Genomic DNA, 20,569 nt, shown 5'->3' with positions numbered 1-20,569 from the left:
GACAAGCTGAAAAACATCTGCACAACACAATTTGTATCATTAAAAATCATTAGAATTTGTTTATTTTCCACCAAAAATCATATTTATCCACATTAGTTTTATTTTATATTTTTAACTGCAACTGCTCCCCACTTTGAGCACCACTCCAAAGCCGTGTAGCTTGTATAGCTAATGAACACAGTACAGACAGATTCAAATTGTTCAAAACATATGTGACCCGTTTTCTCAAATTATTTAAGATAAAAGCTGAGGATGTACTAGTTCACACAGTTATAGTAATGCTTTCCCCTCCAGATCTACTTGCTGTTCTGCAGCATTAGAAGTGAAATCTGGTCATGAATGCTGGTGATCCAGGTTTAGCGTGGCTATGTTTAAATGTTGAGGTCTAAAGAACTTTAAGGTCAGTTACCTCTGAACTAACGATGTGTAAATGTCAGGAAATACATCAGAGGAATACTGAGCAGTCTGTAAATTAATACTCTGCAAAGGTATCTGGCTAAATTCCAGCTTGGGGTTCCTGAAGGATCTCTGCGGTTGTTTAAACAGGAAAGGAGGTCAGTTTGAGTTATGTACACTGTAGGTTTAATGATCTCCTATTTTACCTTGGCCTGTTTTACAGACAGGTTGTGTGCAAAGCTGAGTTCAACTTAAACACTTGGGTGCCTTTTTCAGACATACAGTGCAGTGAAAAAGTATTTACCCCCTTCATGATTTCATAGTTTTATGCACATTCGTCACACTGACATGTTTGTGCCAACCGTAGCAGCAAGAACTGCAATCAAGCACTTCTTTTAACTGACAATGGGTCTTTCACATCCCATGTGGAGGAATTTTGGCCCACTATTCTTTCCAGAAATAATTAAATCAGACACACTGAAGAGTTTTTGAGCATGAACGATCTGTTTAAGGTCAGGCCAAAGCATCTTAATCTTTGATTTAAGTTCAGACTTTTACTAGGCCACACCGAAACCTTCATTTTGGTTTTTAGCCATTCAGAGGTGGACTTGCTGGTGTGTTTCTGATCATTGTTCTGTGGTAGCCTATAATCCAGGCATACTTGAGTTTCAGGGCATGAACAGATGGTCGGACATCCTCCTTCAGGATTTTCTAGTAGGGAACAGAATTCATGGTTCCATCAGTTATGGCAAATTGTCCAAGTGAAGCAGCAAAGCAGTCCCAGCCCATCACATCCTCACCACCATGTTCGACTGCTGGTATGATGTGCTTCATGAAATGCTGTGTTACTTTTATGCAGATATAACAGAATTCAAACTTTCCAAAAAGTTCAGCTTTTGTGTTGTCAGTCGACAAATATTTTCCCAAAAGCCTCTGGGATCATCAAGATGTGAGACGAGCCTTTGTGGGGGGGCGTTTGGTCAGCAGTGGTTTTATCCTTGAACTCTCCTATGGGTGCCACTTTTGCCCAGTCTCTCTTTCTTATTGTTGAATCATAAACTCTGACCTTAACTGTGGCAAATAGGCCTGCATGTCTTCAGATTACATTCTGGGTTCTTTTCTGACATCCTGGATGAGTTATCAATATGTTCTTGGAGTAATTTCAGCTTCCTCCAGTTGTGAATAATAGGTCTGACTGTGCTTCAGTGATGTCCTAACACCTTAGAAATTACTTTGTAACCCCTTTCCATTCTGAGAGATGTCAGCGACTTTATTTCTCAGCTGTTTCTTTAGATCGAGGCACAATGTGTTGCTTTTTTGAGATCTTTTAGTGCTTCACTTCGTCAGATACCTTCTCTTTAAGTAGTTTCTAGATTAAGCAGGTTTGTCAGTAATCAGGCTTGAGTGTGGCTAGTGAAACTGAACGGTTTGAGTTCTAAAACGATTGAGACAATATCTGTGACTTCTACAAGAAAGGATCAGCGTGTAGTATATGCGGAACCAGAGAGGAAATTTGACACCAAGCCACAAATTAATACCTGGAATCTATTCAGCTGCCAGGGTAAAGGGAGAGCGTGCTGGCACTTGACGGCTTTTCCAGGAGAACCTGAAGGAGACAAAATAACACGGTGAGAGAGGTGAGGGACAGAGGAGAGAAGAGACAAACTGCTTTGTCTCTTTTCAACCTTCAGACATGAATCCTGATAAACCCCATTTATCCTAAAGTGGTTATTTACCCAAATGAGCTTTACCTGCAAATCAGAAAACACACTCCAGCTTGTAGCTGACTGTTACTCACAAACGCTTCAAAATCAGCGTTCTCTGGAACAACAGACGTAGTCCATAAGGAAGAGGAGAGAGTCCTACTCTGTTTATGTTTTCAGTCTTCGGCAGCTCCATGCACGAAAACAACTTGCTGTCACCTTGGCCCCTACGTCACTGTCATTCTGCCCCTCTCCAACCCTCTGCGTCAACAACCCTTCAAGAACTTCAGTTGGCATGTGTTTACCACCTCTTCCTTATCGCTCCCGTATCTCCCACCGGTCCTTGTTTCCACTCTTTTTTTGAAGCAGAAATACAGCAGGTTAGAAGAAAATCCATCCCAAGGTCTCTACTTGTTTGCCTGCATGCCACCAAGGTCTAACCCAGCCAGGAGAAAACATCAGCAGTCTGAGACAACAAGTCTGTTTGTCTCAGATCTTTAACACGGTTCCAGAGAAACCAGGAAGAAATCAAGGACATTGTGACTTGTAGAAGTGCAGCTACTGTAGCGCTGTTGGTGTGCTTTGGAGTTGGTGGCGAGGACAACAGAGCTGAAAGGTGTGTGTGTGTGTGTGGATCTGCAGACGACCTAAACCAAAACTCCCAATGAATAATAATGTTGCTAAATGTATCAGTAAGTATAAAAAGGGTTTAACAGTGCATCTTCTACAACACGAAAGTACAGTGTTTCCTATTCTGCTTGATCAAAATACAACTTTAGTATCATCAAAAAGTATCAAACTAAAGGTAAAAATGTTTATAGTCATATAGTTCATTATTAAATTGTTTGTACTTAGTTATATAGCCATCAATAAAGCAAATGCTATTGTGGCTTCTTTTAAAGCATCATATACTTTCCTCTGTACCAGTATGTTCTTTAAGGTCTCAAGAAATACATTGAGAATAGTATAGTATGTATAAAGGTATTATTTGAATGCCTTCATGATAACGTTCTTACAAATATTAGAAGGGGACTCGCTGAAAATAAGGGAACCTGGCTAAAGGCTTTGGGCTTTGTTTCTCATGCAGGGTAACAGGAAGGCCAAAGGGGGGGTGATGGAACCTACAAGGAGAGACAGGCCACCGATGTACACACTCTGAACCCAACCACGACCTGGTTCAAGGCCATGAAATTTACAAATGGGGCCCATAGGACACATAGGACACATAGGCCCAGAAGACAATAACCCCAGAGGTAACTAGAAGTCATTTCCTGCCCCTCTCTTTCAGTCCCTCTGCTGGTATCTAGTTCTTTGGCACCCTCCCTGTTCCCCTCCATCCCTGCTGATTACTGAACTGTAGTACACTCTGCATTTGAAACGGTTATCCTTATTTCCTGCCTTTAATTTGTGGAAAATGAGGTTGGTCCACTTAGCCAGATTTTCACATTCAGTGTCAACGAGAATCTTTATAAGAGGGAAATGCTAAAAAAAAAAAAAAAAAAGATTAAAAACTTTTAAGCATGCACAGTGCATCTTTCACTCAGAACATGCTGATTCTGTTTATCAGTTTATCAGTTTGCAAAATCACACAGGTTTTCATTCACAACTGTGGACAAAAAAACAAACAGTACATCGTTCTGAAATAACACGTAAGACCTTGCCTGAACTATAACTCTGAATACAGACAGAAAGAAATGCACATATAACCATGTGACCATGAACAGCATGCCACAGAAAAAAGAAATATATAAGCACAAGAAGGCAGCTGGGTGATAAAATACAAAACACAGTTTGGACATGCTTGATTTGCTTTTATGTAAGCTAAAGTGCAAAGAGGGGGGGACAGCTTCCTTGTGTGAAGGTCAGAAACAGAATACATTCACTCATTTATTTATTTATTTTATAAAGCAGCCCCCACTCCCACACACACACACACACACACAGTGTGCATGACTTATGCAAAATATCTCACACTTCGCCGCACAACAGCAGGTGCTCGCACAGACGGGAAAGTGACGGGCTCACATACAGGGTCAGATTCTTGGCGTCTGATAAAAAGCCTGTTGTGGAGGGACGGTAATGAAAAAAAACACTGTTTTGAAGCTCTGTAGCACAGGGTTTTAAGTAAACACTGTAACAACAAGGCTTTGTGTTCTGGCTCCATAACTGCTGGAAAAACTTCAGTACTGGCACGGTATCATGTATTATTCCAGACGTGAAAATGTCTGTGTGGGGTGATGTGATCTGGCTCATCTTATGGCCCTGCTATACGACTTTGGGGGATTTAAAAGTACAGTCGGGTTCAGTAAGCACTCACTCTCCACATCGCTGTAATATTTCTTCATATGGATCACAGCTTGTAGGTAAAGAAATGAATCAATATGCTGCTCATCACTGCTTGTTATTGTAGCGTCATGTACAGTACATACCACAGTGGCCAGCGGGCTTAAACAAATGTTATCTGGGTTAGATGTGCTCTCTAAAATACAGAAAGAGACATATTATGACAGTTTGAATGCACGCACAATATGCAGTCGATGGCACATGCTAAAACTTTACAGAGGTCACTGAAGAGTTAAGTTCTAGTGATGTTGCATTTAGGGTTTATATTACATTCCTGAAAGATTTTTGCATTTATTACATGGGTTTGTAGAGCCACAGAAAATCAAAATATGGCTGTAAATGCCCAAGCTGCTGACACACCCAGCACCCACGCTTTAATGGAAGTTGCCGTGCTAAAATCCAAGTTTAAAACAAAAAAATTGAACCAAATTTTCAATTGGATGTTACTCTCTCTGTCTATCTGAACTCAGGTGAATGATCTTCCTTCTATTATGTGTAGAAAAGATTATGTACCAACTTTCAGCCCAGGTGAAAAAACAAAATTATTTTTATTTACCACAATAAAGAAAAAAACACACAAAATAACATACTGGCTAAAACTGTTGTTTATGCATTATTATTATTATTACTGCTTCTTTTAATTCCATTCCTGCACTGCTGAGAAGAATAGCTCTGATTTGCACCGTTACTTGTGAAAACACAGGGAAAAAAGCAAGGCCTGAACTGCTTTCTGGTGCCACAGTTCCAATTAGGATTCTGGATTTGGATTAACGCGGATCAAGGCAGTCACTCTGGGTTTTAATGGGGATTCAGCAGATGGTCAGAGGTCATGCACTCAATGTGGAATCTTATAAATCTTGAAGTGGTTCAAGTGGTGCATTTCCTGAGAAAGACACTGTCTTCTCACAGGAGTTGGGCGGTTTCACTGCAAACAAATTTAGCGTATTGTCATTTTCGCAGCAGGAATAAGAGACATAAGAGCACGATTCCTGCAGAAATGTCAGTGCTAAAGAGTGCACATCTGCTCGGACACACTCATGGGTCAGAGCCTCCACTATTTAGCAATAACACTCTGTAACACAAGCCTACTTTCCTTCTCTTTCTTCTGCAAACCACCAGCTGCTTAACGCTGGGGAGGTTGTCTGCCAGTACCCTCAGCTATCCCACAAAAAGCCTCATTCACAGTCAGATCCCACTTCAGTTCAAGTGTCTCTTCCACCTCCACTCCTGTTGATTAGAATTAATTGAGAAGTGAATTAGTATCATTGTGATTAGCGACCTACACCCTGTGACCCAAAGTGCTTCTTACGCCGTGGTGAACTCAGTGTGCGTGCGTGAATGTTTCATAAGAGGCCGATTAGTTCATGGGAATCAGGCTCGGTAACTGGGGTACACACCAAGGGGCTCATTTTGGGGACAAACAAGGAACAAAGCTGCATCCTCTGAAACCCCAAGGAGACTAAACAGCCACAGAGATTTGCGGTTTAAGTCCATAAAATGTAAAAGACGGGTTCTGGAGAGATCATTCAAAGCCCGCAGCCTCATTTCTGCACAATCCCAAGCCAATATAGATATGTGTTTCTATTTATTTCCAGCTGCAGCATTTAGTTAGGAATTCACGTAAACTCTTTTTGTTCTCCCGTGGCTTATATTTTCAGAGCATCTTGTATATTCCTTGGTATGTACACACTGTTAAAGGAATATATAGAAATGAACTGATTAGGTTTTTGATCTCACTCCACATAAAATCTGTGCTTTAATAAATGAGAGAGTTACAGCCTCAGAGACTGTTACCTGACCTCAAACATGGGGCAGGTCTTCCTTATTTAAACACTTTTGTTCTGATTAAAAAAGATACACCATGATCCCTGTAAATGTTTAGAGTTGCTGTGAGGAGAATATTTTTTGGTTGTCTATTTGTGCAGAGCTAGGCGGGCGTTAGATTTACATTTTTGGAAGTACACTAGTTATTTTCAATATTGAGAATTTTGTCTTCTTTTTTTTAAAGAAAGAAAATAAGTGGCAGTCATTCCTAAGTAAAGGTTAATTATGAAGTACCACAGGGTTCAACGCTAGGACGAATTCTATTTACATATATATGCTTAACTTAGGCAGTATCATTCCAAGACGTGGCATACCAGGGCTTTCTTCCAGAAAAGAAAGTTCTTCCTTCCCACTGTCACCAAGTGCTCGCTCATAGTGGGTCGTCTTATTATTGTGGTTTCTGTATTATTGTAGCGTCTTTACCTTACAATATAAATACCTTGAGGTGACTATTGTTGTGATTTGGTGCTATATAAATTGAATTGAATTGAATTGAATTGCTGGGACCAGTTAGCGTTGCACAGATGTGAAAAAGCAGCTTTTGGGCTGTTCTCTCAATGGCTTCTCTGGTTGCTTTCATTAGTAACCATCCCAGCAGTTCATCTTGGTGCTGTGCTTTTATAGCTGTTGTGTAACTCTGGATTTTGTGGCCAGAAGGGAGGAAAAAAACACATCACGCTGCAGAATTGACTCAAATTCTTGGTGCAATCTGTCACCCAACTGTCCTGATATTACATTTCTCTGCATAGTCTAACAGAATTTAGCCTGAGGACGACTCTATTACTATTCAAAGTCTTAAATAGATAGCATTAGTTTGCTCAGTGTACTTGGTTTAACCCCAAAAGTGTGTAAAACACTGTGGATCTCCGGCACCATCAAAAGAAAAAAAATTGTATGATGGGAAGACAGCTGCTGTTCTCAGCCACAGTCTATACATATCTAAATTTTCCAAAATGGAAAATGTGTGGGCTACATTCTGTACTTTTCTGCTTCCTGCATCTGGGTTACTCATTTAGTCCATAAGCAATAAAAAAATAAAAATAAAAACACTGAGGGAAAAGCATCCAGCATCTGTCTGCATGTGTTCCTTATATGTCCAATCGGAGAAGTTAAAATATCCAAAGCTGTCAGTCGAGCAGAAGCACCATGTTCTTTTGTATCCTGCAGCATGTCTGTGCATGTGCGCCTGAGGTGAGGTGACTTGTAAAAGGTGTTTGTCTGTGTGCTCTGCAAGAACGAATAATTATATAGACATGCAGTAGACTGTGTGTTTTGTCAGCTGCACAAAAAGAGCAATAGTAATTATTCATTCTGTTACCTTACATAACTTGTTTTTTGTCCCAAATGTTTTGAACTCAAACAGAAAAATGGCTCCATGATTTTACTAAAGAACTGAGAAATCACAGTTCGGTTAAGCAGGTTGTTAAAGTTCACAAACAGGCATAAAATCTGGCATTTAGTGTGTGGACACTGAAGGATTCTCTTGGAACATGCAATATGTAAACAGGTCCATGTATTGAACTGTTTATTTCTATTATCCCCCTGTATCCGCTTCTTCTATGTACCCAATGAACCCAGCTGGAGGTGAAACAAGTCACACCTCGTGTTTGAGGACAGCTGGAGGCTTAAAAGAAACTGGCAGGTTTTGATTCGCTCGATGCTGCGTCGCATTCAGTATGCAGTGCTTAAGGCGAAAGCAGTAGAGCAGGCACTGAAGACCCACCACCGCCATCACCCCTCCTTGTAGACAGATGAGTACAAGTCAAAGTTGAGCAAGTAGGCAGGGTATGCTCTCGCTTCTGGCCACTGGGAGGCAGAAGTGCATTTTCTTTGGCATTTATTTGGAGGACAGGAGCTGGAAAACTGGTTCTAGCTAGTTCCCCTCTACATCTGGATGGTGCCTGAGTATATCTCTGCTTAAATAAATGTCTTCAAAGATGTATATTTTTAAAATGTCCACTTTTTGCTGTAGTGTCAGACACACCGGTCTGATTTATAACTGTAAATTTGAATAAATGTTTAATTAGCTGTGGCTGCAATCCACTATGGATCTCTTATAGTTCATGTTCCATGACTATGAGGGCCACCTTTCATGTTACCGTTCCTTTAAATAAAAAAAACTAATACACCAGGAGTAAAACTGTATTATTGTAGGGTCTTTGCCTTATAATATAAAGTGGCTTGAGGCAACTGTTGTTGTGATTTGGTGCTATATTCAATAGTTAAAATTGAGTTTAAGTAAAAGCTATATATATAATTCTGATGTCACCCCTATTATTAAAAATAAATAAATAAATAAAACCAGCCTTTTATCGATGACCAGTCCTGTTGTACGCAGGCCTATTCGTCTAGAGTTGCATCCTTAATCCATCTTCACTGAGGCAATCACAGAGCAGTCATGAGCTCCATTCGCCGGCTGTGCAGTCGGCTCGAAAGGTCACTGCTTTCCTGCTCCTCATGAATATCTCATGATGTGTGTGATGGATGTGTTTGAGCCTGCCTTGTGTGATCATATATTTATCATCTCTTCAAACTGGGACATGAAAGAAGAAGCTTCAATTGTTTTCTTTCCTCTGGGTTTTTCTTCAGTTTTTCATTTTTATTTTTGTTTTATTCATTTAAATCTTTTTGGATGTGAATTTCCAGCAAAGACAAGTGGAAAAAACTGTGATGTAAATCACCCAAAAACCTCGTGAAACAGCCAGCCCATGAGAATCGGTTTACTGCCTCCAGCACCTGCTTTTCTTTTCTTTTTTCTTCTTTCATTCTTCCCATTTTCCATTCCCTCGTGCACAACCATGTCTGTGGGGGTGAAGGGGGGGCTGCACTAGGATTTACAGATGTTCTGTGTTTGGAATCTGGGTAAAAGGTCAGCATGCCGGCCAGAGATGGGAGCGGCCATTTTGGGAAATTGAATAAGCAGCTGTGGCAGTGAGGTGTGGATGCGGTGATGAGCAGGGACACACACTCGCTCGGAGGAAACAGGGGAGACTGATTCCCACACTGTTTAACATCCATGGCATTAAACAAATTTTTAAAAAATGATAACAACAGTTTTTGTAATCAATGGGTTTAGTCTGTTCTGGGGTAAATATATAAACTGTCTGCTCCTCAGATCTTCATGTTTGAGCTGATTTTATTCTTGTTTTTACTCGAATACTAAGCTCTGGGGTACTTGTACATACTTTGAGTAATTCCAGTAGCTACTTTGTGTCGTAAGTCCATTACATTTTGATAGATCGTGTACTTTTTACTTTACACTTTTTGGATCGCAGTTACCATTTGTCGTATACATTAAAACTCTACACATATGATCTTGTAAAATATAATAACACTGGCACTGATTAAAGTTTCCAGCAGCATGTCAATAGATGTAAACATTAAAATGCAGCTTAATGTTAATAGTGTACCTGCAGCATGCTATAAATCACATAATTAAATGATATAGAACAGAAGAGACGGCTTTGCTGTGGGTAATGAGCACAGTTTGTGAAAATACTTGTGTGTACTTGAGTAAAGCATCTGACTACTTCTACCCCTGATGAAATCTAAATATCTGAAAGACAACATTTCTTCTAGACAGTCTGAAACGGTCCAGTGTGCTGCATGTCAAGGTCTCCTTCAACAGATACATTCAAACAGCTTGTTTTTTTCCACACATGACAGATGGAATATTTAGCAATCTTTACAGGTAAAAAGTAATCCTTACTGTAGCTCACATCCCTCCCAAGTTCTGTATTGTCCTGAAGGACTGCGTAAAGGCTGGTGGGTAATCAGCGTGTACCATCATGACACACGTAAACCAGACAGTCATCGGGTTCATTACAGGAATTGTTGGATGAATCGAGTCTGTTTTTTGTTATGCAGTAATCCTGCTTGTCCCTGCTCTACAACCACTTGGCCTTTCATTAAACTGTAAAAAAAAGATAAATTCAGTAAATATACAGAAGATGTTTACGTTCAGTGATAATCCTGCTCTACTGTAACTGAGAGGATATGAATCATCCCTGCAGTGCGTCAGTTTGAGAAACAAAGGTAAATGTGTGTGGGTTGACCTCAGCGCTCCTATTACATGAAGGGCATAAAACTGAACAAGAAAAGCCTATTTTTAACCGGAGCACTGAGGGCTTTCAGTGGAAACCCCTACCCTGCTGAGGCTTTGGGGGGAAAATAATGAATGTTTGTTGCATTCCAGTCCATGAATGAGGGTGCTGAGTTTCCCCATCCCAGCACTGTCAGCAGTCTCTGAGTCACCTTTCACCTACTTAGTCTGGTCTGCAGACAGGAGAGGGTTAACCAGGACCTTCATTTGTGGTCTCCCCCCAGATCACGTAGGGTTGCCAATAGAGGTTGTTTAAAAAAAAAAAAAAAACCTAGAACCCGTAATATTGACAGTCTCTGTGCCGTGTGAACTTTCCCCTAATTCTCACAGTGCTCAAGGCTTCTGAGCAGCAGCAGATCTTTACTATGGAGAACCTCAGGCCAAATAATACGAATGTTCCTCTTCCGATGACACACATTCCTTGTATTATCCAAGGAGTTATGATAAAGAAAAATCCAGATAAAGACTAAATAGCCATTTCTCTGGACTGACTTTTTCCCAATAGGATGTCAGAGGAGAAATTCAATAGCTATTTAATTTTATCTTTACCCATTCTTGGTATTTTTAAAGCAATTTTTTTCATTTTAATTTCTTTGTCCCAAAGTCTCCAAGATGAATAATTGAAGATTATTTATATTTTTGGAAACTGGGTGATTGTGAGGTTTTTTTTAGTGTTTAACACAAAAGATAATTTAAGATTTCAGTGGACAAACGTGCGGTTTCACTGTTTTCTGACATTTAATAAAAAATGTAAGTTGCTCAACAATAAATCCATTAATGAATAAAAATATTCAGCTAAAGACGCTCGTTTCAGATTAATGGGTTTCATTTCAGTGGTATGAATTTTAAATATTTCAAAGTTTACTGTGAAGAGAGATTAATTTAGAATTCAGGTATGGATAGATTTGTGGTCATCGTGCACCTTCTCTCGTATTTTTAATTTGAATCACAGCTGTAACATTTTGACTCTGACATTTTCACAGCTTGCTATCTGCTAAAATAAAAACAGCATGAGGCACATGAACTAAATAATACAAGCGAGTACAGAAGAACACAGAAAATTGAATGCTGGCTTGATTTTAAATGATGAATAAAAGAAGTTCAGCTATTTCACTGTCAGCATGAACTAAGGACACAATGAAGAAGCTCAGTAAAGGTCTGTGCTTCATCTTTATCCAGCACAAACTCACCAAACACAGAACCACATTGTTCATCAAAGAATATAACCTTTTATCTGGCTTCTGATATCATTGTCAACTGTTCATGTACTCATAATCATATTACAATCATAATGATCAGACTATACTACTATTACAAATCATAGAAGGGTACACAACTGTCCTGTCTCCCAGCGCACAGAGATGAACACCACTTTATCATTTCTGGCGTCAGCCTCTGACAGGAAGAGTTAACAGAGAGGTGGAGGAGGGACAGAAACCTGAGAGTGACTGCACGCCTCCTTCTCCTCAGCTGGCCAATAGCAGGCGGCTCACAGCTTTGACTTGACGGCTGAGAAACTATATAATAGCAGCACTGAGCTTGTTTATCCAGGAACCTGAACTATCAGATCCAATTCAAGAAGAGAAGGCAGGACACTGCACAATTCTGTGCACAGTTTACAGACGTATTTCAGAAGTTTAGTAAAACGGCAGAAATGAAGACAACACTGGCAACTCTGACTCTCTGCCTGGTGGTGCTCATGGCCACAAGTTTCCCAGTGGAGAGGAAAAGAGCCTCAAGCTCTGGTGGTGCTACCAAGGAGAAGCGTGTCCAGTATGCAGCATGGGATGATGTTAACGTCCTTGCCCACGGCCTCCTGCAACTGGGCCAGGGGCTGAAGGAGCATGTGGACAAAACTAAAATCCAGATGAGGGACCTGTCAAGCAAACTGAAAGTCTTCAATCGCACTGTGAGCGAACTGGGGAAGGAAAGCCAGAGGCTACAAGCAGAGGGGGAGCTTTTGAAAGCTCGGGCCCAGGGACTGGAAGACAGAGAGGGGCAGGTGCTGAATGTCACAGCCGAGCTGAGGGATAAGGCAGAGGAGATGCAGCAGGAGAGAAGGACAATGAGTGAAAGACTCAGCCGCCTGGAGGAGAAGGTGGACGGCATGTTGCAGGGAAATGGAGGGATGTCTGACATGAATGCTGGTGCCAAGAACAGCAGTGATGCTCACAACATCCAGGTAAGATTATGTGTGTAGGTTAATGATGATCATTAGAACTATGTTGGATAAGTTGAATGAAAGTTAGTCTGGGAGGGAAATTATCTGAAATGAAGCTTTTCCACTGTGTGCAAACCATTTTTCTTAGAGTTAAGATACTTCCATGTAGGCCCCTCAAAGTACAAAGGGATTTTGCACTGGTTATCAAGTCAGTGGATTTACAGCATCCAAGGATTACAAGGTGTGTGTGTCTGTGTGTGTGTGGGGTGGGGGGTGTCTGAACACTCAGTGGTCCTAAATAAAATTAAACAGAGCGTAAGCAGCGGGTGGTGGTAAGCCGGAGTGGAAGGTTACTACTGCAGGCGCGGATAAACGTGCAGTACGTGCAGACAGAGCTGCCGGATAAAAAGGCTCTGCCAGCATCAGATGCAAGAATTTTCCGTTCCGTTGCATTTTGCAGCACAGACACTGAAGGGGCTCATGAAAGTTTTGCTTTCTTAGCAAAGCTTCGTTTACAAAGCATTGTGTGAGTCGGAGAGCTTTGTATGGTGAGCTGGAAAATCCCGAGCGGCGAATGGGTTACATAACTACACCTACACACTATTGGCTTGTCATTGTAGGATAAAATAACAAGTTTCAAGCAACAGTTTGAAACTTACGGGTACCCTATTTGCGGTGTTAACTGGAGGACCTCCTTTGAGCGATGGATTTATTTTACGCACAAACACGTCGTCGAATAAAAATGATATAATAATTAATATTGTTGCACCTGTGTCATATTTTTCTGTCAGCTCATGCTGGAGGCCCAGAACAGACGAATTGATGATCTGATGGAGCGCATCAGACTTCAGCAGGATAAGCTTGACAAACAGAACGTGCGCATCAGGACCCTGCAGAGTGAAGTAAGCAGGCGCCACATTTACGCACACTGCTTGCACAAAAAATTCTTTAAACATCTTTATCGTTATTATTATTATTATTTTGTCATTTTTTTTGTCTCATCACTGATTTGCAACCTTTTTCAGATCCAGCAGTCAAGACAGAAAGCCTCCCAGCGGAGCAGCAAATCCGAGGGTGGTGTCGCGGAGCAGCGCGACTCGCCGGCCGGTAAGTAAAGCCAAAAAGCGTCCAAAATCCCCCCCTTGACACTGTCTTAAGTCGACTCTACAAAATCTGACGCCAAATGTGACAGACCATCTGTCTAGTAAGGCCACAAAGAAGCTTAAATCACTAGCAATTAAAATCAAGGAAACTAATTAATTCGGGACAAGCTTATCAGCTCAGCGTGACGCCAAAAATACCAACAGGTGCAATCCCTGAGAGCGACTGAAATATTAGTATTACTCGTTAAATATGATATAGCATTAACCCTCTCCAGGCAGACGTTGCAGATTTGCAACAGTTAAGAACTAACAACCTGATCACCCCACATACATATTTTATGAGTTTCTTTTACTCAGAAGTAGCACTGCAGGACTTGGTTGTGCATTAGCAACAAAAAACTTAATTTGAGCCTGAGAGGGTTAACACAGTCACGTGTACAACATATTTAAAATATAAAGTATAGATTTGGGGTTTTTTGTTTGTTTGTTTGTTTAATTGTAAGCTGAGTCTATCGTACATTTGAGGGATTTTAATCACAATAGCAACAGGAAGTTGCTGGAATATCGCTGCAGGAGTTGTACGGGAAATTAGTAAGGTGTTTAGTCAGCACCTCTGATACTGTGGTTTACAGTAATTATGAAAGGCTCTCAGACTGCAGGCACGCCAAACAGCTGCTGTGACTGAACCAGCATGAATGACTGGTTTCATCCAGACTGGACTGGATGCTGAACAAATGGGGAAGCGATAAGAAACTCTGAGCTTTCTATCAGATTAGATATAGATCTCATTTTATTCCTTTTTAGTTTTAAATAACGCTGAAATCTGCACATATGGAATAATTGCAGTAATTATGAATGAATACAAATGGAAAATGATATATTCAAACTGAATTCTCGGGTTGTAATAGCCATGTGTGTGAACTAGGTGAAAGGTGAATGTGGCTGAGGTAACATTAGAGTTCGGTCATTGAAATCACAATTACACCATAAAGCTCTGACATCTGCAGGATTCAGGGATGGGGGAGAGTTATTCTGGAAAGGTTTCAACTGGGGGAAAGTTTGCTGGTCTCTGGGAGAATTCAGTCAGGGTCAGACAGCATGCCAGGATTACGCGCAGATCATTTCTGCGCTGTGGAGGAGGGAAAGGGCAACAAGGTTTTCTTGGACTCTTGTTCAGATTTCTCACCTTGGGTCTTAACTAAAATAAAAATAATAATAATAATAATAAAGGAAAACAAAGGGGAAAGGCAAGCTAAATTTATCTCTGAACTTTGTACAGATATCGTATGTTGTTTTGAAGACACTCACCTCCTCCCCATTTCCAAGATGTCCCACCTTTTTCTGTTAAACAAACATTTTTACATCCCTGAAGAATGAGCAACCTTTGCCCTACAACAATCAAACAGGCATTCCTCCTCCTGAGCCTCCTTTCCCTTTGGTCGTCCTCTCCTCCCCCATCCCTGTGCACCTCCCAGCCACCCCATCTCCTCCTTATTTCCAATTATAATGAATTAGAAATGTGCTAAAGTTCAGGAGAACCCTTGACCCCTGAGCAGACAGTCACCACAACAAGAGTTCATTTCTCTAAAGAAGAAAAGGTCACCTCACACAAACAGATTTTGCTACTGTGTGATCAGCTGATGAGCTTTCACTGAAACAACTAGAACAACCAAATTTAAATCTATATATATGCACAGTAAATTGTGACGAGGCTTTGGCAGGATATTAAACTGCACTACATGATGTCATCCTTACTAAAAAAGGATTATGCCAGGGGTGCAATTAGCCTCATCCCTTATTAAAGCACGTGCCAGCTCTGGAGACCCCTGCTCTGCATACAATAACAGCCCCCCTCATCCCTACACCACGCTGTGATCATTCCCCATGCATGCAGCAGCCATGCACATCTTCGTCACCAAGCGGCTGCTGTGCACGTGAGGGAGGTGTGACAAGCCAAGGGGGAGGAAGGGGGTCGGATGCACGAGCGAGAGGGCGGGGGGTTTGTAGAGGAATGTAAAGGATAGGAGTATGTAACTCTATAGGTTGCACAGCCCAGCACTTAAAGAGAGCAGGCTGCCTGGGAACTGGGAGAAAGGTCATGTTTACAACAGTCCTGCTAAAGCTAGGTCAAAGTTTTTGTTTTTTGTTTTTATCAGGAACACACTCATATCTCCAGACATAGTGATAAGCTTTTATTTTTCTTTCCCCTGGAGATATAGTCTTATTTGAAAACACTCTACTCGAAGTGTGCAGCAGCCCATTACTGAAAGATTCACTAACTGTGAATGACCTATTTCTGAAAGCTGGGTAGGATAACCAAAATAAAAACATTTGAGGGAGCTGGGGCGAAATCTGAACACAGCGGTTGGACTAAAAAGGCAGCATGTCTAAAGCACATCCAGGGAAAAAGGCATCCGTGATACAGTCCAAGTTTTAACTTTTTTTCCTTCTTCTTTGTTCTTTTTCCAGAGACGGCATCGGACTGTCACGAGCTGTTCATGAGAGGAGAGACCACCAGTGGGGTGTACACCATCCAGCCAGCAAACTCAGAGCCCTTTGAAGTCTTCTGTGAGATGACAGCTGGTACGTGGAGCAAAACTCCTTTAGATTTTGAACCTGCTGTTTCATCAGATGGAATATGTTCTGATCATTCTTTCTCTGTTTTTCTATCCAGACGGCGGATGGACAGTGATTCAGAGGCGCCAAGATGGTTCAGTGGACTTTGACCTGCTGTGGGATGCCTACGAGAAAGGCTTCGGCAGCCTGAATGGTAAATGCTTTTGAATTTTATTTCACTGGCTGATTGGTACAGTGTTCAGACAGGTTATCTGCCTTTTAGTAACGTTGCATCAGTGGACAGAAATACCCTCCAAAAACATTTTAGCACTTAAACCTGAAATGGACCACATGCAAACAGAGCTCAAACTCCTCTTCTTTCCTTCCTCTCCAGGAGAGTTCTGGTTAGGTTTAGAGAAGATTTACTCTATTGCCAAAGATGGCAGCTACATCCTCAACATCAAGCTCTCTGACTGGGTGGATGACCTTGCAACCGTCCGTCTCCCGTTCCAACTGGGCGGACAGGAAACCAAATATTCCCTCCAGATTCAGAAGGGTGGCACTTTCAGTGACCTCGAGAGCTCCCTGGCCACTGACACCGCCTCTGGTCTGCCTTTTTCCACCCATGACCAGGACAATGACCAGAAAAGTGACACCAACTGTGCCAAGCACCTCTCTGGTAAGATACAATGATGAACATCCTTCAGATATTAACTCGTGATGTGGCTCACATAGAGTCCAGTAAAAACGCATCAACTAACCTAATATCGTCCTGTTTTTTCTAGGTGGTTGGTGGTTCAGTAACTGTGGGCGCTCCAACTTGAATGGCAGATATTTCCAGAGTCCTCCTCCCAAGCAGCGGCACCAGAGAAAGCAAGGCATCTTCTGGAAGACTTGGAGAGGCCGTTACTACCCTTTGAAATCCAGTATGATGATGATTGCTCCCGCTGCAATCGAGAGCAAATCATAAAAAACCAGACGAGGCAAAAACAAGAAGGGTTGTAAGAAGCAGAACTATTGGTTGATGAGGTAGAGCTTGCCACTTCCTTGGTTATCTCCCTTTAGGGACTTAATCTGAGAGCTACAGCCCTCAAAATCAGGACTGTTCTCCAGAGAAGATGAGCAGATTCCTTCCCGGCATTGATGGCCACAGAAGAGACAAAGCTAAAACGTGCAATGGAATTTAAAAAAAAAATTAATATGTCGTAGCATTGCGCAGTTTCTTTCTGCTGGTTTGAAGCTGGTGCTCCCAGTCAACAGGACGTCCCATCACAGCGTGCCCCAGCCTGTCCAGTGAGCTGTAAGCAAAGAAGCTTTTCCAACAAGTCCAGACTCCTCATCACATGTGAGGTGTCAGCTGTGTATGCGGTCTGTTGATAAGTTTGAATGTAGCAAGGACTGTCAGATTTTTAATAAAAAGGAAAGAAAAAAACCATGCAGCATGCATCAAGCAAGCCTTTTAAACCCAATGGGGCAGACCAAATGGAGACTTAATTAAAACAGTCATTTTCTACGTGAACATGACGACAGAAGCATTGTGTAAAGTTGTACTTCACTGTAAACTAGATGCAGAAACACTGTTCCAGCCTTTTGTACCACATACTGCACGTTCTGCCTGCAAATTTGAATCAGTCGAAAACTATTCTTAACTGAGTTGTTCTGATTTTCCTGTGGAGATGTTGTTGATAATAAGTCATATTGACTACTTTTAAGACGAGTTTTTGTAAGTAGTATTTGAAGGACTGTTTTCATAACTATAACTGTTACTGTTGTCCAGTGATATTATCTGTGTCCTTAAGACTTGAGAGCTACTGTAGATGGTTTTTTTCCTTATTTAAATGTTGTAAAAAAATCACCTGATAAATGTATATATCTATCTATCTATATATGCTGTTTGTAATTTATGTTCTGGTTTTTTTTAAGAGAAAGATTTGGGGCCATAAAGAGCCAATAAAACTGATTGAAACCAATATCTGTGTGCACTTTATCTCTGTTATGTTCAATGCAATTCAGTTTTATTTACACAGCCACAAACCTCAACAGTCACCTCAAGATGCTGTACATGCAAAACCCCAAGAATCAGATGACCAAGGGCGACAGTGGGAAAGAAAACTTCTTGCATTTTGCAGTAAATCCATAACCAAGATGTGATGCAAGGCATGTAGTCTGATTTCACATTGTGGCTACCTCATGTAATTAAACTGATATTTATTTTTCTTACACTTGTAACACAACACTGAGTTTGCTAACCGCGCAAACACACATCTGCACTAAACCGCAGCCGCACGTAGCAGACCTCTCGATCAGCAGCTTATACCTGGAAGCAAACCTTAGTAGCTCCAAGGTGTCAGCTTTAATTTCCAGAGCACCACCTTCTACATCCTTGTCAGGCTTACTGTTAATGTGCTTCATCCACAGTGATCCTCCGAGAACTGACAGCCGGGTCAAGATCAACATCTGAGACAGCTGATCTGAAGGAGTTTACCCTCATCTCAACTCGCCTTTCTCTTCTGGGCTACGGTGTTGCCAGTGAAAGTCGACGGCCTGATGTCACAGCTTGGGTGATGTAAAAAGAACGGGACAGCACTTCCTGCAAATGGAAAGCATTTGGTGACTTGTTGTGGTGACTGTCTGCTCGGGCGACTGTAAGGCATGGGAACAGGTTTTTGTTTTTGTTTTTTTAAACCTTGGTAAATAAGGTTTACCATTTTTTTCATTTAGCATGCATTTAAAGTGTTCTTTCTGCAACTCTCTAAATCAAAACTAAAACCAATTTATTCTTGAAATGTACTTTTAGGGCATATTAAGAAACTGTGGCAACACAAACCTATTTGCATTTGTCTAACACCTTTAAATATCTCTCTATTTTTTTATTTATTTTTTTGGTCGTGGTGGTGGGGGGCTTCTAAGCCCAGACATTGGGATAGTCTAAATATTGTTATTCCCATTTGATTTGCAAAGTTTTATATGAATGAATGTAAACTTGCTAAAATGATTTTCATGGTTCAAAGTCAAGGTGGGCCTATAAATTAAGTAGAGTTTTAATTTGAACAATAAATAAATAAATAAAGCTTTCACTTAAGGCGCTTTTGGTTTATTTGTGTTGACCTCCTGCTGTTTTGTTCTCTTTGGCTCTTTCGGGAACAGTGCCAGTACAATCCAGTTTTGGACAAGTTTTGGACAACAGGCCATTCTCTATGAACCCTAGATTTTGCTTGAAAATCCGAGTAGATCAGCAGTTTCTGAATAACAGTCACTTAAATCACTATTCATTCCTTATTCTATTGTCCAGGTTGACCTTTAAAAGGCTGCTTTGACCATGGCTACATGCCTAAATGTCTAATTGCACTAATAAGATGTGATGGCTGCACTTACAGCCACACAGTGGTAATACCCACCATGTTAGTGTAGAGGCTTATAAGTAACATTGCATTCACATTTCTTTCTTTAAATATAGGAATTTATTTACAGGACAATAAATAACTGGTTTTGGTTTAGTTAATTCATATATCCACATAACGCTGCATTCTAAAATAAGTGCGCACATTTTAGTTTACACTGTTTATGATTAATCTTTTGTTTTCTGAGTTACCTTAGTTGCAGCTGTTCCAGTCCCTTGATTAAGGAGCCAAGAGGTGGAAAAGGGGCGGAGCGAGGTTTAAAGGAAGGCTACAAATTGGTTCACGCCATAACTCGGGACCATGGGGGGGAATTGGAGTTCATTATGTTTGGTTTAGTTAGGTTTTGTGTGTTTTACCCCTTTTCCTGTTTTTGTGGGCTGATCAGCCACTATTTAAGTTTCCCCTTTGTCTCGTTAAGTTAGGTCAGTTTGTTTGAGTTATCAGTTGTGTTGTCAACTTTGAGTAGAGTTTTGTTAGTTTGACCTCTTTTATGGGCCCAAGATTTTGATTCTTTTTGCATGAGTTAACCAATTATGTTTTTTGGGTTAAATAAAAAATCATTTTTTGGACTTTAACCTGTGCCTAAGTTTCCTTCACTGCACGGTCCATCACATAAGACATGGCTGATTAGAGGCTTGCAATAACAAGCAAAGGATCAAATATTGCCATTTCCTTCTTCTCCAAAGGCCTGCTTGTTTATTGAAGTGATTTTAAGGGCAGTGGAATCCAGTTAAGTCTCTGCGGTGCTCCCAAATCAATATGAAGCATCACTCAATACATCTAAAGGTTACCACAGCATCAGCTGCCACATGTTTGGGGAGCTTCAAAGCCCTCTTCTTGTAGCTGAGGTGGATTTCTTTAAGTCAGGTGCAGGTCTGATGTGAAGAGGAATACAGGAGCCGGGGGGTCTAATTGAGGCTTTAAGCCACACTTGACATTTAAAATAATAATTTTAAAAAACCTTTTAATCCCAGAAAATA

At 41.0% G+C, this 20,569-nt stretch overlaps 1 protein-coding gene and 1 long non-coding RNA gene across 2 annotated transcripts; one reads left to right on the top strand and one right to left on the bottom strand.

Annotated features, from left to right (window-relative positions):
* Positions 1 to 77: 77 nt before the first annotated feature.
* Positions 78 to 19,800, bottom strand: LOC105940739 (uncharacterized). The gene is made up of 4 exons (XR_001167403.2): positions 19,781 to 19,800; positions 18,585 to 18,778; positions 1,935 to 2,002; positions 78 to 1,107 (listed from the first exon to the last, which is right to left on the bottom strand). It is a non-coding gene; the product is annotated as an uncharacterized LOC105940739 (long non-coding RNA).
* On the top strand, positions 11,896 to 18,158 carry angptl4 (angiopoietin-like 4). Its single transcript, XM_004542391.2, has 7 exons — positions 11,896 to 12,550; positions 13,321 to 13,431; positions 13,555 to 13,636; positions 16,102 to 16,215; positions 16,307 to 16,402; positions 16,583 to 16,867; positions 16,974 to 18,158. Exons 1-7 carry the CDS (start codon positions 12,023 to 12,025, stop codon positions 17,156 to 17,158), a joined length of 1,401 nt encoding a protein of 466 aa, XP_004542448.2. The 5' UTR covers positions 11,896 to 12,022; the 3' UTR covers positions 17,159 to 18,158.
* Positions 19,801 to 20,569: the final 769 nt, after the last annotated feature.

The sequence above is a fragment of the Maylandia zebra genome, linkage group LG18, assembly GCF_041146795.1.
Source record: "Maylandia zebra isolate NMK-2024a linkage group LG18, Mzebra_GT3a, whole genome shotgun sequence".
In the NCBI taxonomy this organism is placed as follows: Eukaryota; Metazoa; Chordata; class Actinopteri; order Cichliformes; family Cichlidae; genus Maylandia; species Maylandia zebra.
The sequence above is the reverse complement of the archived record's forward strand: the minus strand, read 5'-3'. Positions and strand labels throughout refer to the sequence as shown.